Consider the following 27,078-nt stretch of genomic DNA (forward strand, 5'->3'; position numbering starts at 1 on the left):
TGTTTTTTTTTTAATTGAGTACTTGCTCTTTTTATTTCTCCCTTTACCTTATTCCTTTAATTATCCTCTAATTTATTAATTGGCTATGGCATAACAGTAGTACAAATAAAATCAATTCATTTATTGATATTAGCCAGAACTTTCCTTGTGCAAAAATTGAGGGCGGGGGAAGAGATCAAATTGATAGAACATGTGCCTTACATTGCAGGTTTTAGTCTGATATTCAGTTAAGGCTATTACACGTTTCTAGCAGCAAATGTGCCAGGCCACTCAGATGAATTTTATACCTATTGTGGGTTGTTTTATTGTTGTTAATGTAACCCAAAAATTGACATAAGCAGTTGCATAATACAATACTTTGGCATCTGGAGCTGATCATATTATGATGGGATTGGATTAATGTATGTATCAGTGGTGGGTTGCAGGTGGTCTGCCCCTGATACCGTTCTGGTACGGTGCTCCGGAGGGTGCACCCACCTGCCCGAGCTCCTTACCTGTGCTTTAAGCCTTTGGCACTTCCACGCACAGGCATGGGGCATACGGCGCCTGTGCGATGCTCCGCCAAGCAGCTGGAGTGTCATGGAGGCTTGCGGAAGCATCGTAGGAAAGTACAATGCAAGCGCGTACCACCCATGTGTGGCTTGCGCTGCACATGCCCATGTGAATGATACTGGGGCCGTTCCAATCGGTATGGTTGGAATCCGGAACCCACCACTGGTATGTACCCAAGTTCAATCATATGTAATCTCTTTTATGGTTATATTTTATGTATGTATGAATTTGGTCTAAGGCAATAATAAAATATGTAATTATGTATGATTTTGCTCATTATGCTCAGCTATATTACAAACGACTCTTTAACCAATTGCCAATATATACATTGAAGAAGAAGGCTCAAAAGCAGTGCAAATTTTCCCTAAAGAAAAACTATTAGTTTTCCGCTTAGATTCCTAATATTTATGCTTATCAAACTTAAATTTAAAAGAGGGGTTCAAATATTGTGTCCTCTAACTGCATTCTAACCACTGCATTGCTGACTGCCAGTAGTTTGGCAGTTCGAGTCTCACCTGGCTCAAAACTGACTCAGCCTTCCATCCTTCCAAGGTAGGTAAAATGAGGACCCAGATTGTCGAGGACAATATGTAAACCAGTTAGAGAGAGCTGTAAAGCACTGTGAAGCATTATAAGTCTAAGTGCTATTGCTATTACTTTAATATCTCTTGACTATCATGTAAACTCTAGAACCTAAGCATTTTCTGCATCATATTCAGAATTCAAAAATAGAAGATGTATTAGGAAAGAACAGGTTTACTAGCTATATAATATCAAAGCATCCTTATTTTATACAACCAATCTGTACACCATATCTCAGTTGACAACACTTGTCTTATTTGTTAAATGTTTGGATATAATCACTCATGTATCCTAATGGACCACTTCTATGGGCTATGCTTGCTCTGAGTAATGAAAGGGTGAGAAAGATCATGTCCTAAAGTGATCCTCTGTGGAGTACCAAAATGCTCTACTCTTTCACCCTTTCAACATCTACATGAAGCCTCTGGAAGAAGAGGTCATCTTCTGGCATAGGGTCAGGTATCATCTGCTTGTCACTCAATTAGGGTAAGGATTCATTCAGTTACCCTACTTTGTCAGTCATAAGTCTGGTAGGCTGAGTCAGCAGGATCTTCCTGACTTCTAATAACACTATCAAAGAAAGAGACCATTGCTCAGTGGAACAACACATCTTAGATGCAAAAGGTTTGGGATCAGTTATGACTGAAAACGCTGCTTCAAAAAATTGGAGAGCTTGGGGCTGGGCTGACCTATAATAAGTTGTAATTTAGGAACTCAGTCACAAAAATTTCATAATTTACAGTCCAGATATTGCTGAAGTAGAACTGATGATACATTGATGTACCATCATTTATGGATGATACATTGATGGATATCTCAATCCTGAGTCAAACAGAGGTGCTATCTCAACATTTGGAAGCTGTGAGTTCTGTTGAGGAAAAAAAGACTCCTGATTGAAGAAGACTTTTGCACAACTCCCATATTACCTACTGCCTTTGAAGAAGCTACAGCTGGTGTAGAATACAATGGCTCTAGTTAAGGGCACCACTCAACTTGCCTAAGTAATACTACAACTGCAAAAGTTTCACCAATTGCCAGTTGCAACTGGGTGTAATTCAAGGTGCGGATTGTCAACTTTGAAGCCTTATATGGCTTGGATCCTGGATAAATGTGGAACCATTTTCTCCCAGAATTTTTGCCCATCCGGTAAGACCCAGTAGGGAAGATTATCAACTATCAGTATCCTCTGAAACCCCTGAGAACCATGGGGATGTGTCTATTTTGTATCTATCCCTACTTTGGAACAGTGCTTCACCTGATGTCAGGTTAGTACCAAATCTTCAGCATTCAGGAAAACTGTCAAAAGACAACTGTTCTAAAAAGCCTTTGGAAATTCATGCTACGAGGAGCTCTTTTCCTGTAGCAAACAATTGCTGCTGCTGAGACTATTTCCCTTGGTATATTTATGGTTAGGAAATGTGATTGCTGTTGGTTTAGGGATTCAATTACTTTTATTCTTTTTTAAAAATTTATAAGATGCTCAGGCTTCCTGGAATTGAGCAGCATATAAATGGCAGAATGGAAATAATGCTGCAACCTTGTATAAACTTACTGTGGCAGACTGCATCCAAAGGGCAAGTATCCTGGGCTGGAGGGTTGAACAGTGAGTAGGTGGCCTCTGAGCTCTCCATAGCCTGCTCTGTAAAGGCCACAGCAGAAGATGAAGGAACTGTTCTAAGGGGACTGAGAGCAGACTCACGATGTGCTGGGGAGCATGGTTCCTCTGATGAGATAGAGGAAAAGTAGGGGTCTTCTGATGACCATACGCAGTGCTGGTGGCACAAATCCTTGAGCTTGTAGCCTGGGGCATTGTTTGACAGATTGTTTGAAAGGTTCGAATCAAGTTGAAAGCCTCCACAGTGGCCAGATTCTGAATCCATTTTTGCCAATGGCTGCAGTGTTTTCTGTGAAACTGATTGAAAAGGAGTAGATTCGGTCTGGATAGGATGCACTTTGGTATCTAAGCCCTTTCCAGTTTTGTCATCCATTTTCACAGGGAGAAGCGGATCAGTCGAAAAACAATAACTGAAGTCCAAACTGTGATATTTGTGGAGTGGCTGTTTTGCCAACCAAGAATCCCATCCTGTGTTTCTGCCGGCAGTAGGGTTCAATGCTCCAACAGAAAGTGCTGGCCTGACCAAAGAAGCACTGTCTCTGTTTCGGTCAAGGATGTTTAAGCTTTGTGTAGCACAACCAGGACATCGAGATTTCTCCTGATGCTCTTGTACAGAACTGCAAGAGAGATTATGCAATTGAGAGAAACAAACTAGAACTAAGAAGAAATTTCCTGACAGTTAGAACAATTAATCAGTGGAACAACTTGCCTCCAGAAGTTGTAAATGATCCAACACTGGAAGTTTTAAAGAAGAGATTGGACAACCATTTGTCTAAAAGTGTTTCCTGCCTAAGCAAGGGGTTGGACTAGAAAACCTCCAAGGTCCCTTCCAGAGAATAACTCTGTTATTCTAAATGATAATTCAAGATTTTGTAAAATGGGCAAGGTGCAGGAAAGATTTTATGTTACATAGTCTGACATCTGTCAATGTTTTGGTCGCTTCAATAGACTTCCACCATTTTTCCACTAGAATACTTTCTTCTTTCCAATTTAAGGCTGCTAAATGCCAACCTTTAGTTTTTAATATGGAAAAAGGAAATTAAATACATGGTGAGCAATCATATTAACTATATTTCATTTTTATTAAATTTAATTGCATTCAAATAACATTAACTCCCCCCCCTGAATTTGTCTTGATTCCATTTCTTTTTTCTCCTGCAATAAGATCCCCCTTTCAGAGTGCAAGTGATGCCTCCCTGAAAGAAAATCTAGAACAAAATCCAACTAATTTAGTATCTTGCCTATCTTATTGCTAAAACAACTCCATTCAGTGAGTCCTAGAGTATTTCCACCTTTTATTTTCAGAATTAGTTGTTTTTATGTTTGATCTCATCATTCCAAAGGATACCATGTGGATTTACTGCTGGCTGAACTGTACCCGTATCTCAATGAAATTGGACTTCCTATCTGAAGCACTAATTCTGAAAACGTTATGTGTGATCCATTGTTTAATTGGTAGGAACTCCTTCTCCATACTGACTCCTGGCTACTTTCGCTTCCTCTAGTAAAGCCACAAGAATGTGGTTCTTAGCATATTACTAACCTGCTTTTGAGGAACTGAGGACTGAAAACAGTGGCAGTAGATTTCATCCAGTAACCACAGCTAGTAGCCACTGATATGCAAGCTGTCTACCCATTTCTCTAAGGAAAATTACATCATGGCAGATGATTGGGCCAGAATCAGTTTAATTATTCTGTAGTTAAGAAACAGTTACGAGTGCAAATGTACGAGTACAAACATAAATGAATATGTTCGTGTCCTGGTTCAGTGAGAGAGAATTGAACTATGAGAAAAGTCACCTCCATAACTGAAACCAGTGAGATTTACAGTGTAGACCAGGGGTAGTCAACCTTTTTATACCTACCGCCCACTTTTGTATCTCTGTTAGTAGTAAAATTTTCTAACCGCCCACCGGTTCCACAGTAATGGTGATTTATAAAGTAGGGAAGTCAATTAAATTTGAAAAAGGAAAGTGCTTCAGTATCGGACAAAACCCGTACCGCCCACCTTGAAAGCTGGAACGCCCACTAATGGGCGGTAGGGACCAGGTTGACTACCACTGGGGTAGACGTTCCAATGAATTCATTGAAACTGATTTCAGGGAAATCTTTTTTGTCCTAAATTATCCAAAGTCCTTAATCCTATCCAGACTTTGTGCTACATTAAAAATAATATTTAGTTTTACCTGTTTGATTGTTTTATACAAGACTTTTGCCTATCTGGATCCTGAGGTATATTGGCTACAGAATGGTTTATTCCAGTCTGTAAAAGATACAAAAGTTTAGATTATGAGTGGAGACTCACTTCTTAGTCACAGACAAAAACAAAAACAGTTATCACATATTATATTATTAAGATTTCTCTATCAAGCAAAAGAGAGTTGCTACTCTTATCTCCTTCTGCTAGTCAATAAAGACATTTTCGGTCCCAGAAGCCCTCCATCAAAGTTGCAAGATTAATGTCAGAATAAAAAGATAAAATATGGCCTTTATGCTAAAAAGAATATCCACTGCCATCTTAGGACCATGCCTGCTACTGCAGAACGTGAAGATGTCACCTAAAAACAGAACAATCAAGTTTTTGTTCCAGAGCAATAAAACAATTACATTATAATTTGCTACACTTGCATACAATTCAATGGATTTGGATTATCATAGGCTAACATAGCTCTCCAACAAATTTAATTACTGTAACTCATTGTCTAAAACTTATCTGGCTAATTAAAGACTGCTACTCACCACTATAATAACAATATAATGTTATGAAGAAAACCAGGAAACAAACTAAAAGGTAAACTCGATCAGTTAAGACAGGGGTGTCAAACTCAAGGCCCCGGGGCTGGATCTGGGGCCACCCTGGAAACAGTGAAGGACTGGTCCACAGTGCCTCTGCCAGTGAAAACGGAGCTTAGGAGGGTTTCATGCGAGCTCCATTTTCACTGGCAAAGGGTTACAAGAGGCCTTCACAGCCGAAACGGAGCTCGGGAGGCCATTTTCACTGGCAGAGCACTTGGGCCACCACAGGCACTCCCGACATGAGTGACATTGAGCTAGCCATGCCCACCCTGACCATGCCCACCCCAGCCCCTCAAGGTCAAACACAACCCTAATGCATCCCTCAATGAAATCGAGTTTTACACCCTTGAGTTAAGAAAACCATGCTGCCAAAATGGAACAATGGCAGGACTGAAATCCAAGAGAGAAGGGGACAGATGTCAGTCAATCTACATCCAAGCTGAAGAAATTAAGTAATTTAAGTTACTGGAGAGGGTCTTTTCTCATCTTGGGTGAAAATTCCATCTGCTCATCTATTTCCTATTTTAGTGTAATGCTTGACAGCTACTTCTTTGTCTTAAATAAAACTTGGTGCTTTATTAAGCTCACTTTGGGATGGCAATGTTCTCAGAATAGTGTTATGACACCTTAGACCAAAAGTAGCTTCAAAGAGGAGTAGAAAGAATACAGACCTGATTGCATGTGATATTGAGCTTGAAATATAGAAAAGGACTTTGCAGTATTGTTCTGGAAAAACAGTCACATTAACTTTATTTGCAATTAGAGTTAGTAGGAAGGCTTACCTCTATAACGACAAGATCAGAATGACTGGAGAATGCTTCAATCTGCCTTTTAAAGAGTTCGATCACTGCATCATAAACCAACTTATACTGGCCCTGAAAAATAGCAGCCATGAGTCACGTGGAAACATGTTGCAACTGCATATTCATTTCTCTACACCACAAGTCTGGCTGTGTAACATAAATAAGTTCAGATAAATCTATGAGTTCTAGCATCTGATCTTAGGGGAACTGATTGTACTTCCCAAATGGAAGTTGGGGTAATCCCTTTAACAAGCACCTACGAATGGGTGTTGGGCTTGGATTTGGCAAGACAGAAGAGGAAATTGCAGTTCCTCCTCTGCTTCATTTCCGGGCTGGTGGCTTATTTACTAGTAAAACATGAACAGAGAATGAGGATGAGGACATAAGTTCAAGCAATGGCAGCATATCATTCTGAGAAATGATTTGCATTTGAAGGAGTGTATGCTTTTCAAGCAACCAGTTTGGCAAATGTCTTCATGGCACATTATCAAAGAGCATTTAAATAACTTGTACTTTTCTCTCCTTTTTTCTGAAAGCATCAACACCTGCTTCTTTGATGTAGCCCCAAGAGGCCCCTAGTATTTAAAAAAAATCATTACTGTCATGCACATGATTTTCTTACAGTACAGCAACATCTTTACAGGACAAATAAGCTTCTTCACTTCTTTGAGTGCTTTTAATAGAAAAGCGGTGTAAAGTATGTTACAACACACAGTTAACTGAAACATTACTACCATGTTCCCCAAAAATAAGACAGGGTTTTATTTTCTTTTAACACCCCAAATAAGCGCTTGGCCTTATTTTCAGGGAGGTCCAGTGGTGGGATTCAGCCAGTTTGCACCTATTCGGGAGAACCGGTTGTTGGAAGAAATCTCATTTTGGTTTTTTCCACTTTACAGGACTAATCCTGTAAGGAAGGCAGGAAGGAAACATTCTGGTGGTGTTTCTAACCTAATTTCTATTGCCCTGCTTAGACAAACTGCCTCTCTGATTAACCCTTATTACATTGTAACAGCTAAGGTGAAGCGCCCATTAACAGGAGTGACGTTGAGTTGGCCATGCCCACCCAGTCACATGACCACCAAGCCCTGCCTACCTAGCTGGTCATTAGGACAGAGAACCGGTTGTTAAATTATTTGAATCCCACCACTGGAGAGGTCTTATTATTTTTGAGGTGCGGTCACCTCATGGCTGCTTCTGTGTTACGATATTTTTGAGGAGGGCTTATTTTTGGGGGAGGGCTTATGTTAACGCATGCACTCAAAAGCCCAAATGGGCTTGTTATCCAGAGTGGTCTTATTTTGGGGAAAACAGAGTAATGCTTGGCATTAGTTGTATAAAGAAACCAAATTGTCTGGACATACCTGAGTTTGTACCACCAAAGGTCTCTCCGTGCGCATTTCCTGAATCATATTAAAAATGCTGAAGTTCATTGGTAGAATCTTCAGAGAGAGAGAGAGAGAGAGAGAGAGAGAGAGAGAAACAGAGAAGGCATTGTTCATTTGAAAGGCTCAGCTATGCAATCTGTCTATTGAATACTCATTAAAGCAGGGGTTTCCAACCTTGGCCACTTTATACTTGCAGACTTCCACTCTCAGAATTCCCCAGCCAGCCATGCTGGCTGGGGAATTCTAAGAGTGGAAGTCTGCAAGTATAAAGTGGCCAAGGTTGGAGACCCCTGCATTAAAGAACTTGAACTGAACATTATGGAAAGACTCACTGATAAGTCATCATTCCTCTTACAAATGTCAGAGTTCAAAGTATCACCCCCAATGAAAGAAAACTCCGAGGCTTGAGTTTCCTCAAAGTTCCATTTTATTACAGATGTCATATTCGCACCTCTGGGGAAACCCAAATCTGAAAGTTTCCAGGTTTTCCCCACCCAAAAAGAAAGTTCAAGTCCCTGACCAGCACCCACAAGTCCATCACAGGGTCCAATCAGGCGCCATCCAAAACTGGAGATGCCTCCGAGTCACCTGATCACAGCTGCAGGACGTTGGTCTTGTCTTTCTGAGAAAGAATGCTATTTTGACGATATGTCACCCACACTCTATATAACCTCGCCTCCCATTTTTCCACAGTAGAAAATGTGGCAGGTCTGAAGTCTCAAAGGTAAAAGAGGGCTTCCAGATCTGACAACAACTATATGTCAATTTGCTGGGGAGGGAGGGGATCAATTTCTTCTGGAATAGCAGCCACATAGCAAGTAGCATGAAAATTAAATTATAACTTTAGGTAGTTTCTACCATGAATAGACAATATGGAAGCACTCACATTGTCTCTTAGCAAAGTCCAAGTATAATCAATGGCACATATCACTCCTGTTCGTCCGCAGCCCGCACTGAAAGACATGACAAATTGCTAAATGAACGATGATAATAATTTATTCTCACTGTAGGTTGTTCAACTAATATTTAGCCTTCTCTGAAATCCTTTAGTGTTTCTTCAGATCTACTATTTGATTGAAAATAGCCAAATATCTCTACTGAAATTTAGATCTTATATTTTATTGCCACCATCAACAAAACCTTTCTATGTAAGGTAAGGTTTCTAGCCACAACTTTACAATGACTGGATTTTACTTTGTTTATTTTTATGTAATTCAATTTGGGCATTATAAAGGCAAAAGCATCACATAAATCTGCCAAAAATCCATGGCAATAGGAAAGATGACATTTCAGCTTGGGCAAATAAAGGTATTACTTTGCATTTGAATTTGTTATTCAAGTTAATTATTATTTTTTGGACCCTTAGTGATAAGCTCCAGCAAAAATAGCATTTGATGCTTCAGAGTAAAAAAAGCATGGAAATCACGCTGCAAACATGCAGTTGCACATAATAAACTCCTATGGCGTTATATAATTATAACACATAATAACTCCTCTCTTGGACATAAGATTTTGGATCCCTATTACTCCGATCAGTGGTGGGTATCAATTTATTTTACTACTGGTTTGCTCGTGCACACGTGCAACACTTCTATGCATGCACAGAAGTATCCGGGTAGGTGGGCGGAACCTCCCACCGCCGCCACTACCAGTTCGCCTGATCTGGGGCAAACTAGCAGAAACCCACCTCTGACTCCCATGATTGAATACTTTTAATCAATTTGCAGGGAAAGTTCAGGGCTTAATTTAAAACACACATCAGCATTCCAAAAAGTTAAAAACAAAACCCACACAAACCTGAATTGTCTCTAATAATTAATAGATCATTTCTTCCTTCTTTTACCATGTATATGTATGTATATTCATATTCAAAAAGAATTATAGGACAATTCTGCTCTCTTGAAGTTAAAACGGTTTCTACTTTCAAGCAGTTTTACCTGCAGTGTACACAGATAGGTACATTATGGTTTGCTTGGTAGGAATGCATCTCATTTATGAACTGAAAAATAGAGTTGATTGAAGATGGAATATCATGGTCTGGCCAATTTTTATAATGAAAATGGTAGACACTTCTGAATTCCTAGAAAAGATACCCAAAATAAGGAACTTGTAGGAATTAGTTTAACAGGGGTACTTCCCAATTAATTTATCCTAACCCTTGAGGCAGAATGCAAACTGAACTTATAGAGTAAAAGAATATTAATGTGCACCTGTACAGGATTGCTTAAACCCTTCTTATGCACCAGGAAAAAGAAATCCATCACCTTTTTGCAAATATATGCATAGTTTCTGTTATTGGTTTTTCTTATCCCTAAAGGGTACCCTGTAAAGGACATGCTGCACAGGAATCAGAAAATATTCACAAAAATATATCAGAGAAAATGGGGCATTATACTTTTCCAAGATAGTCTCCCAGAACGTCAACACATTTCCTGAAGCATCCCACACTTACATTGTCATTCACTTTTACTTTCAACTTGCGAATCACATAGTCCTGCCTTTTTTCTTCCGCCTCCTGAAGGGAAGCAAACCAAATACATATTTAAATGACATTTATTTACACAAAGGAGAGTTCAGCATGTGAATTCCAACGGAAAACAACATACTTACACAGATAATGAAGAAAGGGCCTAGCTGCAATGGGGATTCATCCACATCAACCCAGTAATGTTCACATTTTTTCTGTTGGGAAGATAAACAGGAGATTCTATCCACCAGTTCTCATTTTCACTCAAGTCTACAATTGGGTGGGGGGTTTTAAGGTTTTTTTTTAGGAAAATCAGATCTGTTTGATGTTGCTATTCAGAGAGGAGGTGAAAAGACCTTGGGAATACCTATTGTAGAATAAGATTGTCTCTATAGCTGTAGTATGGCTGTGAAAGTTGCACCATAAGAAAGGCTGAGCGCCAAAGAATTGAGGCTTTTGAACTATGGTGCTGGAGAAGACTCCTGTGAGTCCCTTGGACTGCAAGGTGATCAAATCGGTCAGTCCTAGAGGAGATCAACCCTGACTGCTCTTTAGAAGGCCAAATCCTGGAGATGAAACTTAAATACTTTGGCCACCTAATGAGAAGGAAGGAGTCACTGGAGAAAAGCCTAATGCTGGGAAGGATTGAGGGCAAAAGAAGAATGGGACGACAGAGAATGAGGTGGCTGGATAGAGTCACCAAAGCAGTAGGCATGAGCTTAAATGGACTGCAAAGGATGGTAGAGAACAGGAAGGTCTGGAGGAACATTGTCCATGGGGTCACAATGGGTCGGACACGACTTCACAACTAACAACAATACAACTGTAGTCTTGGCAGATTTTATTGTGCTTTCTCTTTTATTCTCTTAAAAGAAAACCTGTGCTCTGTGCTGAACAGACGTCGGGAAAGTTTTCAGATGGATAATTCAATAAATGTGATCGTAAAAGACTCAGGGTTAGCTTCATCTACACAAAAAAAGTGTCTGTTGCGGAAATGCAGTACATACACTCTGCAGTCATTACAGGGGCCGAATATAAGAAATGCCATGTGGAATAAGGTCTGGGAGAGTAGCCAGCACAGAAATGTACAGACAATACTGAACCAAAATTTTCCATGCTGTGGTATGTTACCTTTTGACGCAATACCTACCTTTCCCATTTCAAATTCCATGCAAGCCATGACAATGATCTGGAGAGATTAAAAAGAAGTATCTGAATGCTATTGGAAAACTGGCACGTACACAATCATGCTGTTGATTAAAAAGTTCCAAACAAATTCATTTTAAGATGCTGCCGAAAACAGCAGACTATTTGATATATAGCAAAAGAAGCACAAAACCTTATTTCCAATGCTGTAGTTCAAAAGCTGCCATTGTATTCAACTATCTTTTGAAGAAAATAAGCAGTAGATATATAAGTAGGCAGCTATATTATAAATAAAAGAGTCATTTTTCTTTACATATATTTGGAAATAAAACAAAATAAAAAGATCAATGTATTTACTTAGTTTCCCTAAGTCACTAATATTTTTTTTAAAAAATTGTAGATTTTGAAGAATTTAGAGCTGAAGTATTTTAATTCCTCAATTTTACTGCAAAATGTTTTAGGTTGTTGATTCCAGCCTCCTTTCACTGCTGACAATCATCCATTATATATTGGCAATATATGTTACAGCCTGGAAGAAGAATAACTGCAGAATGTAAACAATCCAAGAAATACTGTGTGTGTGTGTGTGTGTGTGTGTGTGTGTGTGTGTGTGTGCGTGCACGCGCGCGCTGGTCTTGTTGTATTCGGGTCTTCTTCTGTGTAAGATTACCAAAACAATCTCAATCTTACATTGGAAAAGACCCAAATACAACAAGGCCGGCATAACTACACCTGTGAAAATCTACGAAAAAACAATTAACAGATAGCATTGATCTACCTCTTACCAAGATCTTATATTCCCAAATCATCCTCCAGAAATCTATAACAGTTGTGGGAAGTGGACCCTGGGTAGCAATGTAGGTTCTTGGGTCATATACACCCTAAAAAGGAAATAAATGTAACATAGGTTTATGTGAAGGCATTAGAAAGAATTTTACAACATTATTATGTTTTAAAATTGACCTGCCATGTTAACTTTTTAAAGAACATTTAACATACGTAGGAAATTGAGTTAAATGAAAAAATAATCTGTGAAAGTATTTTTCCAAGTGGTACTACTTTAATAACGATCATCATTACTGTAATGGCTTCAGTTCTGTTATAGTTTTCATCATCCTCAGATGGGTATGTGATAAAGATTCTGATGCAACATATCAACCAGACATTATAGCCAATGAGGAAAAGCAGAATCCAGAATAATACATACAATCTAAAAGTTAGAACTTGGATGCAGAAATTGTGTTATCCCCAAACTTTCCACTTCAGATTACATGGCCATATCTTCTCTATCCAAGCCACAGCAGCAATTATAACTTGATTAAAGTTACTAAGGAAAGTAAATTTTCCAACAGGCTAATTTTTACATTAGCAAGAACCTTTTAAATGAAGCAAAAGAATGGGGGCAGTGGGGTTTTACTGATACCACTTTATTACAACCATTCAGATTTTAATTTCTTTATTTTGCTAAGAATCCAACAAGATACAAACAATAGATCTTGGAAATATGACTGGCAAGCAAGGTGTCTACCAATTTATTTAATTCTTCTTTTGCATGAAGTATTGGTGGGGGGGGATAGGGTTTTTTGTTTATTTGTTCCATAGGTTGCAGTAACTTGAGGCAGTCATTGATTGAATGGAATTCTTTTGTATTCTAGTCTTAGTTAGCTAGAAGGAGAACACTGACCCCTGTGTATTATTAGCATTCAGAAAAGCTACTGTGGCCTACAGGATGGCTTTAGCAGTCAAAATGTCTGCTTGGAAATTAAGGAGAACATCTCTACTCTGCCCTGATGTTCATGATCTTAGCCTAATAAGGGTAACGGGATTGTCACAATAATAAAATGCATGAATCCACACTGCTTAGAAGAAAAATAAAATATAAATGCAATCACAAAATAACCATATATTAAAATCTTGTGCTAATGGGAACAAAATCTCAAATGCTTATTCTTTGTACCTTGATAAAATTTGCATTGATGTAATCAGAGTCTTTATCTGATGTGATGAAAGAGAGCTTCACTCTGGTATGGTCATCTGAAGGAGGAGAAAGGACAAAAGAAACAACTGTTTGCTGCCTTATGTAACAAAGGATTTATTAAATAGAAAAATGAAGCTGCCTTTGTACAGCACAAATCCAATTGTACAAGCATTTCAAATATTTTAATTGAAGATATATAATCAACTCATTTAGAAAATTAAAAGATGCTTCCAATTATATTTTATAACTGTACCATAATTCAAGAAGCAATATAACCGGTAACACTAATTATTCACTAAAAGAACCTACGATATCATTGGCCAAACATTTCAATTTCTTCTTTTTTGTGTATTAGCAAAATGTTCCGCTTTTGGCTTCTTTAATGCTATTCGTTACTTCCTCAATAAAATTGAATGTGAAAATAAATCTTGTTTATAGATGAAATGTCTCCTACATATCCTGGTTCCAAATATCTGTTTATGCACATTGAGGATTTTTCTATTCTTACATGGGACAGAAGATCAATCTTGGATCCTGAAACCATGGCCTATCAAAAATAGAAAGGCAATCATTTTTAATCTATGGTCCATATTTTTAATTAAAAGGGAAATAACAGTGACAAAATGATGTCATTGGAAGGACCATGGCTGTATTATTTGGTCTGCGTTCAAACCCTGTGGAGATATTGTTGACAATTAAGAAAATACAATACAATAGCAGAATTGGAAGGGACCTTGGAGGTCTTCTAGTCCTATCCCCTGCCTAGGCTGGAAACCCTATACCGTTTCAGACAAATGGCTATCCAACATCTTCTTAAAGACTTCCAGTGTTGGGGCATTCACAACTTTTGGAGGCAAGCTATTTCACTGATTAATTGTTCTAACTGTCAGGAAATTTCTCCTCAGCACTAAGTTGCTTCTCTCCTTGATTAGTTTCCACCCATTGCTTCTTGTTCTGCTGTCAAGTGCTTTGGAGAATAGTTTGACTTCCTCTTCTTTGTGGCAACCCCTGAGATATTGGAACACTGCTATCATGTCTCCCCTAGTTCTTCTTTTCATTAAACTAGACATACCCAGTTCCTGCAACCGTCCTTCATATGTTTTAGTCTCCAGTCCCCTAATCATCTTTGTTGCTCCTCTCTGCACTCTTTCTAAAGTCTCCACATCTTTTCTACCTCGTGGCGACCAAAACTGAATGTAGTTTTGGTTGCCACGATGCACAAAATATGTGCATAAAAATAATTCCTAAATACTGAAAAGTTACACAGCTAAAAGTATCAGTTTAATTTTAAATGTCAATCATACAAGTTGGGATGGCTAATGCAAAAACAGAAGTGGAGACCATGGGTCAGTACAATAGCAGTACATATTATCTGTCTCCTTAACGTTCAGAGCAGGCTATGTGGAATATAGGAGGAGTTTTTGATTACAAATTTTAAAGGGGGATTCAAGATTTATGACTCATGAGGACAGTGTCTCAGAGTTCTGTGTGAAAGATGTTCTGGGAAATATCAAAAATCATTTAGCAGTGGCATGCATATCATGGTATGAATGTGGTCTGTATCTATGCTTATCTTGCAAATGATATGTATGTATCCAAGTTAAGAGAGTACACATAGATTGACTTGGAACCAGAAATATGTTCAGCTCATGGAAACAACACCTTCTATTTTGGTTTACCACAGAAAATACCCCCTCTGAATTTTGCCTCATGGCTCTGTCAGAAATTTGAACTAAATGAGAGTGTTGTTGGCCTAAATTAATCTGTCAATAAATTTCTATGGCTAAGGATGCAGTAAAAACTCAGTATCCCAACTCGTAGTCCTATATCACAACTACTGCATCGTGATGAAGTATTATCTAGATAATTTTAGCAAGGAAAGTAGGGGAGAAATTTCCAGGAAATGCTCTGTCTATGGATTGCTTTAATTTAGGATCCAATCTATTCATATTATATTATAGGTTACCAAAAAGTAATAGTATCCAAAGGAGAGACTTCAAACTGGCATGATGGCAGATATACTACACACAAGTACAAAAGGGGTAACATTTGTATTGCAATGCCATATCAATCACCTGGCATTTTATGACTACCATCATCCTTGCATGATTTCATGCTCCAAATGCACACAGACTTATTTATATATAAACTGGAACAATAAAGGCACCATAAAAAATGTGTTAATTTGTAGCTTACATGCTAAGATGTCTTTATACCGATTTTTGCTGCTATTTTCAGGTCTCTCAGACACAGTTGTTGGGTAAATTTTCTCTGCTCTATAGGTCGCTGATTGCCGCTTCAGTTTCTGTGGTTAAATCATAAAGAGTAATTATAGAAAACCTGACAACAATATTACAGACCTGCATTTCTCATTACTTCCTTGACTGGCCTCTCTTGAGATAACCACAATAAGAACTAAACAGCCCTTGTGGTTTTGCTGGGGGGCTCTTTGTCAGAATGGAAATTTTATGTGCTGATCAAGTATCCTACACAGATCAGGCAAATGCATTTTTGATGTGGCTTCCTAGACAAATACGCATTAGTTGCATAGGTGTGATGTGGTGGAATAACATTTAGTTCAGGTACACTGGAAAATATGAAAATCTTTCCTCTACACAATTGTGACTAAATGCCACTCAACAAAGCATTTTTATGCATGTACATTTAAATCTATAGTAATGGCCATAGTGGCTGAGAATTCTGGAAATTGGCACCCAATACATGGAAAGTGCCAAGTTGCCATAATTGGATTAGTTCTAATCTAGTAACCACTATGTTTAGTAGGAGATATACTTTCCCAAAGAATTCAGAAACTATTTTCACTGCCTGAATCCTTACAGTTAATTTTAATGGGATACTTTCCAATAAGAAAATAAAATTTAGGAGCAGCTTTACAATTTATAATGAAATAATAACTGAAATGCAGTTGAACTACATTTCCTATAAAAACAACATGTAGAAAAGAGATGTACTCATTTCATGTAACAAACAGATAAACTTTCCCAAGCTTTTCTTTTTTCATTTATTTCTTTAATCAAATCTCAGAGCTGCCCAACTCATCAACAATTCTGATGCTTAACAAATAGAAAAAAGAATGTGTGTGTGTGTGTGTGTGTGTGTGTGTGTGTGTGTTATTTTCTTTATGTCACATTTGAAATATGGGAAGGAAAAGCATAAACCATTTCTGCTTGTTTATTATCTTTATTGTAAGTTAAAAGTTATAATATATCTGAGTCCCAGCACTAGATGATACCAAAGACAAAGAAAACTAGATCTGTTACTGCCATCTGTAGGGCAACCTGGATTTTGCAGATCTAGTAGCTCAGCCATGGGATTCTTCCAATTGATTCCAAATATACCCTGTTTCCCTGAAAATAAGACCTCCCCAGATAATAAGCCCAATAGGGCTTTTGAGTGCATGTGCTCAAATAAGCCCTCCCCGAAAATATTGCAACACAGCAGCAGCCATGAGGTGACCATGCTCGCTGCTCCTGCACCTCAAAAATAATAAGACCTCCCTGAAAATAAGGCCAAGTAAGGCCGGTAATTTCAAGTGTTCTTTGGATTTTGATTTTTTAAAAGAGGAATGTAATCATAATCCTGACCTTTTAAACATATGTAATATATTGTCTTTTTATAACCTCAACATTTCTCTTTACAGAATGAAAAATATTTGTATGGACTTTCATTCTCAAGATTTATTTCTAATTTCAAACCGTATACATTTTTCCCATCAAAAGAAGTTACAGTGCTTCCACAATCTAACTGTGCTTTAGCAATAATTATACATTATCTCATTTCTGTATCTTTTTGTTACATTTTGCTTTACAATAATTGCTTTGTTTCCTTTCAAACCCTTTGCTCTTCCTTAATTTCCAGCACTGGCAATTGCTTCTTGAAACATTATAAAAGCAATTTGTTGATTTGGCTCTTTCCCATTTATTAAAACAAGAATGACAGTTCCTGAGTATACATAGCACCCAAAGGCAATCAAACCAATTGAAGTCAAATCAATGAAATTTGGTACAAAACCATTGATAAATGGAGGTATGAAGTCATACAGATTTTAACTACAAGCAACAGCAAAGGAAAAACTTAGGATACCTTAAAAGCACACTTCAAACATTTATCCCAAGAAATCCTGGTCTTGTCTGTATATAATAAATATATCATGTCCTCAGCTAGTTAGAGACCCAGAGAAATTACAGCATGTGGTTTCCGAAAGATTGTTTTTGCTGCACAACAATCCCTAGGCTTAGCATGTCATAAATCTTTATATAGTTTTCATTACTGTTTTTTTTTCCTTTTTTATTTTACTGTTATTTAATTATGATTGTTTCTTTGATATTTTAATGGATTGGGAACTACTCAATAAACAGATCATTGCTACTTCTTTTTAATTTATTTGCCACCACATCCCATTTGTCACTCATCTCATTTTAAAGCAACAAAGATATTCATACATAAATGGAATTAAGAAAAAGAAGAAGAAAGACTGCCAGATTCACAATTTCAGATTAATGAATCAGTAGGGGGTGATCACAGTTCAGTTCCTGCTCCCTGCATTTATATCCATAGATGTCATGTGGTAGGTCAGATTGGTCAGGAACTGAAAAGCTGAATATCACATTTTTCTTAGCAGAGAAACTTCAATTCCAGACAAGACAAGTTGAGACAGATAGATGTAATGAGGAACTCAAAGGGAGAAAACATGGATGAGTCAAAAGTTTATTCAGAGATAGTGCTTTGCTCAATCTGATGGGAAGCACTGATTCAGAAATCTGGAAAAGTCTCAATGATTATGTAGCTCAATTCCTTAAGTGAGACGAAAGCCTTTAAACACAAACATTCCTAATAGATTAGTCTATGCTTCTTCCAAATGAGTCTCATCATGAAATTATGCTTGTAGCAAGAAGCTAGAGACACCCAAGCTTAGTCCTTGCCTTCAATTTTCCTATTTTGGGTAATTTTTTTAGAGACTTATCAGGACAAATGTATGAAGAAGTACAGGGCAGGCAATGGTAATAATAGGAATTGAACTACAGGATGGCATAGGGAAGAAATCATATACCATTGGCAAAAGTCTCCTTTACTGAGATTATAGAATAGAATAGAATAGAATAGAATAGAATAGAATAGAATAGAATTCTTTTCAGCCAAGTGTGATTGGGCACATAAGGAATTTGTCTTTGGTGCATATGCTCTCAGTGTACATAAAAGAAAAGATACACTCATCACGAATCATAAAGTACAACATTTAATAATAGTCATAGGGTACAAGTAAGCAATCAAATCATACTAGGAAACAATCGATATAAATCATAAGGATGCAAGCAACAAAGTTACAGTTATTCAGTCATAAGTGGAGGAGATGGGTGATAGGAATGATGAGAAGATTAATAGTAATAGTAATGCAAACCTAATAAATAGTTTGACGGTGATGGAATTATATGTTTATCAGAGTGATGGCATTTGGGAAAAAACTGTTCTTGTGTCTAGTTGTCTTAGTGTGCAGTGCTCTGTAGCGTCGTTTTGAGGGTAGGAGTTGAAACAATTTAAGTCCAGGATGCGAGGAGTCGGTAAATATTTTCACAGCCCTCTTTTTGACTTGTGCAGTATACAGGTCCTCAATGGAAGGCATGTTAGTAGTAATTGTTTTTTCAGCAGTTCTAATTATTCTCTGAAGTCTGTGTCTCTCTTGTTGGGTTGCAGAATCAAACCAGACAGTTATAGAGGTGCAGATGACAAAAACATAGCAGCATCATATGGCTACATTTGGCACAAATTTTTCTACATTTCTTCCTATGTTTAAAAAACTGAATGGACGTATTTATTTTCTGGTCTGAATTGCAGTGGTTTTGCACAGGATGGGAGGGGAGGGTTTCATATTGGTGAGAGGACATTGTCATGCACTGCACACATGAAATAATGGGTGGCCCACATTGGTAATGGGGCAACATTGTTTGAGAAGTCTAATGAATTGGGGAAAAGATTTTCTGATAAATAACCATCTTTTTAAAAAAAAAGTTGTATAAAAATAAAGCTGAATTGCTAATATGGCTGGGCCACATTGCTTTATCATGCTTGTTTTAATTGTATACATATACATTTAAAATGTAGCCTCTCAGCATCCTTAAAACAACTACTGGTATTAAGAATCAGTTGATTCTTAAGTTGATTCAAGTATCAATCCTTTCTTGGTCCAAGATTTTCAAGAAAACATTTTTTTCTTGCTTTGTTCCAATTCCATATTGGTGTCTCATGTGATTATGGGACAAAACGTAACTACTTGTCTAGTAAGCCCAAATGCATCTAGCAACTTTTAGAACTGGGAAGGACAAGCCCTGTTTGTTCTAAATTGACCTATATTTGATGCCCTCTGCTGCAACACTCACAACTAGATTGAAGATGCTAATAAAAATTTAAAAGAGATAGGGATCACCTGCAAGGTATCACAATGTAACTTAATAGGTATAGAAATCAATCTATTTGTAATAGCTCAGCAATGGAATGCAGATACCAAATTGTAATCCAGTGTACCTAAGAGGATAAAAACTAAAAATTTAAAGAACATACTCCTAAAACCTAATGTGCATCATGTCACAGACCACGTTTATCTGCTGGTTATACCAAAAGCATAGGTATTTAGGTATTTAGGTATTTATTGGGATTTATATGCCGCCCTTTTCCCTGAGGGGACTCAGGGCGGCTTACAACCACAGGGGAGGAGAAGTGCAAGGTCAAAACAAAACAATATGTGAACAACAGAAAAATAATAAAACCCAACTTTCATTCAGCAATCAAACAAACACTCGGGCGGGTAATTAGGAGCCTATCCCCAGGCCTGCTGGGAGAGCCAGATCTTGAGGGCTGAGCGGAAGGTCTGGATAGTGGTGAGGGTGCGGATCTCCATGGGGAGCTCGTTCCATAGGGTCGGGGCAGCAACAGAAAAGGCTCTCCTCCGTGTGGTCGCCAGTCGGCATTGACTGGCAGATGGAATTCGGAGGAGGCCCAGTCTGTGCGATCTAATTGGTCGATTTAGGGAGGTAATCGGCAGAAGGCGGTCTCTCAAGTACCCAGATCCACTACCATGGAGTGCTTTAAAGATGGTCATCAGTATCCTGAAGCGCACCCGGAGACCAACAGGCAGCCAGTGCAGCTCGCGGAGGACAGGTGTAACGTGGGCGAACCGCGGTGCGCCCACTATCACTCGCGCGGCTGCATTTTGGACTAGCTGTAGTCGCCGGATGCACTTCAGGGGCAACCCCATGTAGAGCCCATTGCAGTATTCCAGTCTAGAGATCACAAGGGCTCGAGCGACTGTTGTGAGAGCAAGTTTTTAATCAACATTCAACAAGCAAATATTGTTGGTTGCCTGATCTCCCATTTCCCCTGGTATTTTGTTTCTTTTAAGAAATATAGAGGTGCACTGTTTCATTATTTTATGCAACGAATTATTGCAGTACCCCTAGATAGAATAATAACAATCTAACAGTATTTCTGCTGAATTTGGAACCAGGAACATTCTGCATACACACAGTGTGTTCTAACTTTTGTGGCACTGAAATAATTGTGCAACCAAAATCAGTAAAAACCTTCTTAAAAAACTACCTTTGGAAATGCTAGAAGCAGGGTGGTATGCCTTCAAATATGTGCATTTTCAAGCTTTACCTTAGTTTTGTACACCTAAAGATTCTTGTCTATACACAGTATATACACAGGCAAACCTATACACATACAACCATATACATATAAAGTATATGTGCATGTACATGCACTGAATAAAACCACTCACAGGAAGAAAAGTAATTGACTATTATGGTAATTTCCCAGAGCAGAAAGGAAAAAGGGCACAGCAGCAGAGGAGATGTTCACAGGTGAAGTCTGAAGTTAATCCTTTTCAAGATGTTCAGTCTAGATAGGGATTTCTTAAGTTAGTTCAGTTTTAAACTGCCACCATCACAGGACATGAGTATCTTAAAAGTGCAGAATACATACAATCTAAGATGCATTGTTGGTCTGCAGTTTTTAATCAAGCATTTCATTTTTTTTAGTGAGAAGGTCTACTTATATAAGATTGTAATTAAAGAAAGTTTGCTGATTTAAATCTTTCTAGTCATATTGCAACCAGATCTTCAAGTTACACTGTTGTTCTAACTGACATTGCATTTATCACCTGGTTCTTTCGGTGTCATAAACATTTACAACTTGATGCCGCCTAGAATAAGTTTCTTTCTCTGAGATACAATATTACATGGAGATAAAAATAACTTTTATGCAAAGAGGTAGAACAGAGGGAAGAATATTTGTTGGAGAGCATTGTAACGGACAGAGTCCAGTGCTATATCTTTAAAACCACTGCAGATGTTTATTTAGTCCATTGGCCCATATTTTTTACCAACTCTAGTGGCAGTGAACCATAGCTCAGTGCAGCTGGACAGGAAATAATTTTGCATATGGCCTTCTAAGCAAAATGTGAATGATTTTTTTTCCACTGCCAGTTTGTTGTTACTATTTTATTTTATGTATAATAAATGAACCATACATACATTTGCTTTAAGGAAAATAAATTTTTTATAGAGAGGATGAAGAAAATCCAATCTCCCAATATGCATGTATTAATTTTTTTACAATTTGTTTGATGGATGCAACTCCTAGCACAGACCTCCCCAACCAGAGTGTTTTCCAGATACGTTGAACCCATGGCCAGCTTTAGGCCATGGCTATGTAGGCACTGGCCTAGAGTGCTGAATCATTCTGAAAATGCACATTTTTGTATTGACAGGGTTGGCACCATCGAATAACATGGTCTAGAGTGCCATATACCTTTGAGTTTACACAGGTTCAAGCTCAACTCCCTGCCAGCCCAACTATTGCTTATAATTCTGGATGACAAACATTCATAAATACAGAGGCTATTTCATGTTGTAAAACATAAACCTACCACAAACAAATCTTCTAAGATGCCCTTCTTAATGCACTTTCTGTGGCATGGAAGAAAATGGATGAGAATGAAAGGGGTGAATAAATGATAGATGATACAGAAGGAGTGAACTTCACAATTAAATCCAATTTTGAAGCACTAATAGGCTATTGTAATATAAGCCTGTATGCATGTACTGTATCTAAACAAAATGTATTTTTTCCAAATACTATACTGAATAAAATATACTAGGCTGCATTTAAAGAGAATGATTTGATCACCATCATTCAGCTTTCTCTATGCTCAGGATACCTGTCTTTTAGGTTTACAAACAATGCATTTTTTGTTTTTTATTTTATTTTAATCTTCCTAAGACAAAAGGATTCCACAGCATGTAGTACAAATGCCACATAACAATTAATTAATGTCCAAAAATAGCACCTACTTCCTGTTTCAACTGCTGTTTTAGCATAAAATAATGAGGTTACAACTTAATGTCTGAACATGTGGTGTTTTCTAACTGCAACTATAAAAATGCTTCTCCCATATGGTTTAGAAGATGGCTTATGTAAATCTTCCTCGTCAATCACAGCTACCTGAAATTCCCACCCAGTACTGGCTCATAATTCTAGGAAATCAAATCTGGATTATACATTTTTTGAGAAAACAAGCACACATAAAAGTGTGCTTGTTGAAGGAAAAGGGTTTTTTGAAAGGTTAAGGATATAGTGAGTGACAATAAAAATGCAGTTTAGAAAGATACTTAGTGAAGTCAGTTCAGTAATAATTCTGTGTTATCTAATTCTATATATTAACAGGTTGGTATTTGAGGCACATTGCCATCATTAGTGCTGCTCTGCAATGAGGTGGATACTATACTTAAGAGCATCAATCCTTTTACACAAATCCAAATTTTCCTTCTGTACACCCAAACACAAATACACCAATTCTGTTAAAGCTGATGCAGAATTTTCCGTTCTATCAGTCTATTTCATTTTCTATTTCCATTTCCATTCTATTTCAGACACCAATGGAAGTGGCTACAAAATGACTCATTCAAATTTGAAATTTATGCACTTGGTAGACAGTTTATACATGGTTGGCAGGCACTGGCTTACTCATTTTCTGAACCGATCATTTTGCCTTTATTAAGATTTCATGAACATTTATGCTCATTTTCAGTTTGCTATCATGATTTATGCCTATTCTCAACCTGCTACCATTTTCTTAGCTGCAAAGATTGGCTTTTCTAAAGAATATGTTTGAATATTAATATGTACCTACCATAGGTGGCTTCCTACCGGTTCGGCCTAGTTTGGCTGAACCAATAGTGGTATACCAGCCTGGGTCATAGAACTGGCAGAGACCCAGGCTGGCCATGCCCCTGAATCAGTTCCCTGGTCGCTGCCGTCGCCACTGCCATCTTTTTTTGGAGGTCTGTGCATGCGCAAAACAATTTCAATTGAACTGTGGATGCAGTGCACATCCAGCGTGTGTGAATGAACAGGCAGTAACACCAGCTAAAACCCACCCATGGTACCTACACAGTTATTTAAAACAAAATAAAATAAAAAAATAGAGCCAGTTTGATGTAGTGGTTAAAGTACCAGGCTAGACACTGGGAGACCATGAGTTGTAGTCCTGCCTTAGGCATAAAACCACCTGGGTGACCTTGGACCAGATACTCTCTCCAGTCATGCGAAAGAGGCAATTGGACACTAAAGATAGTTTCCAAAAACTGGGGCAGGATTGAATATAAGGAAAAATAAATGCAAATTTGAAACTGAACTATTGGCCAATTTCAAAGGATATAATTAAAGTGGAGAAGCAGAAGTAGAAAAAGAAGATGGATATTAACAGAATTTTCTACAATCAAAACCCACCTCTGAAAACCCAGGTGAAAGGATTGTGTTACCCCACTTTTGGATAAAAATGGCTCTACTGTTTTCATTTGCAACATTTCAGATTTCTCCTGACTTGTTCCAAAACCAGAAGCTTTGCAGGAAGTGATTCAAGAACAAACACATACATTCTGATGATTGCAAAAGCTATTTAAATGAGAAATCTAGCAATCACCAAGAAGAAAATACCAACTATATTTATAATAAAAATATGATTTCAATTCTTGCACATCTTTCTACAGCCGGTAGTACATCTTAAGCTAACAGTGTCTTGCTTTGGGGTTGGGAATAATAATTGACACCTATCCTTTGTTGTTATAATAGGTCATTTTTATTTCAGGCTGTTTGTTTCTGACCTTGCCAGGCCTGGTCAACACACACTAGATCAAGAAGTATTTTTGACACTCAGTACCATCTCAGTGGCCTCAAAATGTTTGGAATCATTTGGAGAAATGGAATTATGTTCAGTTCTGAGAGTGGAAACAAACCAACGCCTGACCCTTAATTGTAAATGTGTATCATTTGCATGCTGTGCAATTATCCACTGCAATACCCATCAATCACCAGTTTCATCCCGCAGTTAAAGTCAAACACTAGAAATAAATATCTAAAACAGAAGAAATAAATAAAAATAAGCAAATAAAAATTAGTATTGCCTGAATAAATGAGAATAATTAATGGCTGAATGGTTTTATGCTGTTCAAACTGATAGAAGTTTCAAGGAAGGCAATACCAACATTTTTTCCAGCATTTTGTCCTTATCAGGCCTGGAGACATTGTAGGGCAGCAGTGAAGAGCTTTTTCCACCAAACACTTCTGGAGCATTTTCATAAAACACACTAAGAATATTTTAGTCATAACTGACTCATCTGTGAACATTGATGATCCAAGACAACAACAATTAATGCATTATTATAGCAGATGATACTCTCATTAGCTTTCTTAAGGTAGGAATTTTTACAATCCCTAAATCAATTCCTCCAAGAGAGGAAATATCTGCACAGCAAGTTTAAGAAACAAGGGAAGCTGAACAGGTACCAGCATCACAAAAGACTGACTATAGGCTTTCTACTGCAAAGATCAGAAAGCTAAAAACAATCTCCTCCAGGCTTAACAAGTTGCAGCAGGAAACCAATAACAGAACCCAAAGATCGAACCAATGGAAACAAGGCATGATGTCTCAAGAAGAGCATTGCAATTGACTAGTAACATTTATCGGCACCATTGCTTTAGGCAGTGAACCTACTTGAATGAATTAGACTAAAGAAGTAAGCAGTTTCAGTACATTTGGAGAACATCAGATGTAGGAAAGGTTCCACCAGTGTAGAACTGTAACATGCATTTCAAATCCACACACACACACACACACACACACACACTTATGAAAGTAAGAAGTTAAAATATTAGCTTTTTTGTACTTTAATTGCAGATTTCTAGTAGGCACTGAACACAGGGTGACAATACACAGAGATGCTTCTGTAGAGGTGGACTATTTAATATAGCTATTGGAAATTAGATGGGTTTGTTTGCAAAGATAAAATTCTAATTTCTAGCACTCTGGTATCTATTAGTACCATGTTCAGTTTCTGTTACAAAATCCTTTTTTTCTTTTGTAGTAGAGAAGCAACTCTTATCAAATTAATGAAAAGATATTTATATTTTCAAGTCATTTTTTGCCAAGGAATTTGAAACATTCTCGGGTATCGTTTATACACTACCTTTCAAACCCAAGTATTAACGTTCATACACACTAAAGTTATATTAGAGCTATTATTTACATGATGACACAGTAATGGATATGTGATATCCTTGAAGAAGTTACCCTTAGTGGCCTGCTAAATACTCCCATGGATTCCCAGGAACTCCTTAAAACTTAATTTTCAATTTATAGTATACTGGGACTCTGACAAATTGTAATTAAATCGAAAGTTTCAATTCACAGACATCATAGTCTTCACTTTGTTGTTATCTCTCTCCCATGTACTGTATGTTTTTTTAAATCTGACTTTGATAGTCTAAGACTTTTTTTATTTGGTTCTTGCTAGTCATCCTTCAAGACTATACAAGCATTATTTTTAAAACTATAGTCTTCTCCTTGGGCTGGGGGTTGAGGTGGGAAGAGGTTGCTGCTGCTAACCACTGGCTCTGCTTCTACCTTTTCACCTACGTTGAAATTTGAATCAGAAGAAGGGGCAACGTTTTCCTTCTGAGCAGATGAATGGATCACAGTGAAAGAGAGGAACTGAACAATAGTAGCAAGGAGGCAAATGAATTCAGGGAGAGCCCTTCCTACATGGACAGCATTTAATTGGACGGCTCCCTACAACGTGGAGTCAACCGTGTCTGGGGCCCTCCTAAATTACTTATCAATTTAGGTGCTCCTTTCTTTCCTTTCCTAAAATGGAAAATTTATTTTTATTTATTGTTTGATTTCTATAGCTGCTCATCTCAATAAGTGGCTTTCCCAACCATTTTGCAATCAAGCTAGAACTATCATTCAGTTAATACAATCTCACAAGAAAAAATAGGAAGGATTGAGTTTGAACCTTAAAGTAATTTAAAGTTCAGGCAGTTTCCATCTGTCCCCTTCAATGCTATTTTACATGCTTTCATAGGGGGGAAAAACCCTTACAAGCACAAATTAGCAGTTTACTACAACAACAGACGGTCTTCTTACAACACAATATTAATTCTTCCTTTAAAACCATGCTTAGAAATATTGCTGCAGCTTGCTTACCAAATATTCACTGGTGAACTCTTCCTTGTTGAGGTTTCTGTTCCTGATCCTTTTCAGGTTTTTCATGATAATTTCTCTTTGATCCATGCTGTGGAACCAGGTGAAGTTGAACTGTCAGAAAGGAATATGAACATGACAAATACATGCTACAGTGGAAACAGCCACCAGTGTGGAAGGTTCCTGTTGGAGT

General features: G+C 37.7%; 1 protein-coding gene across 2 annotated transcripts in view; it reads right to left on the reverse strand.

The window, feature by feature from the left end:
* PTPN22 (protein tyrosine phosphatase non-receptor type 22) overlaps positions 1-27,078 on the reverse strand; it is a 36,044-nt gene extending 8,966 nt beyond the window's left edge. For both annotated transcript variants that reach the window (XM_032217309.1, XM_032217310.1), the window contains exons 1-13: positions 26,889-27,078; positions 15,524-15,632; positions 13,307-13,383; positions 12,135-12,230; positions 11,354-11,392; positions 10,347-10,418; positions 10,189-10,251; positions 9,674-9,816; positions 8,623-8,689; positions 7,713-7,790; positions 6,328-6,420; positions 4,936-5,012; positions 2,687-3,366 (exon numbers count right to left, since the gene is read on the reverse strand). In XM_032217309.1, coding sequence (XP_032073200.1) covers positions 2,687-3,366; positions 4,936-5,012; positions 6,328-6,420; positions 7,713-7,790; positions 8,623-8,689; positions 9,674-9,816; positions 10,189-10,251; positions 10,347-10,418; positions 11,354-11,392; positions 12,135-12,230; positions 13,307-13,383; positions 15,524-15,632; positions 26,889-26,975 — 1,681 coding nt within the window. In that variant the 5' untranslated portion in view covers positions 26,976-27,078. The remainder of the gene's footprint in view (positions 1-2,686; positions 3,367-4,935; positions 5,013-6,327; positions 6,421-7,712; positions 7,791-8,622; positions 8,690-9,673; positions 9,817-10,188; positions 10,252-10,346; positions 10,419-11,353; positions 11,393-12,134; positions 12,231-13,306; positions 13,384-15,523; positions 15,633-26,888) is intronic.

The sequence above is a fragment of the Thamnophis elegans genome, chromosome 5 (assembly GCF_009769535.1).
Source record: "Thamnophis elegans isolate rThaEle1 chromosome 5, rThaEle1.pri, whole genome shotgun sequence".
Classification (NCBI taxonomy): domain Eukaryota; kingdom Metazoa; phylum Chordata; class Lepidosauria; order Squamata; family Colubridae; genus Thamnophis; species Thamnophis elegans.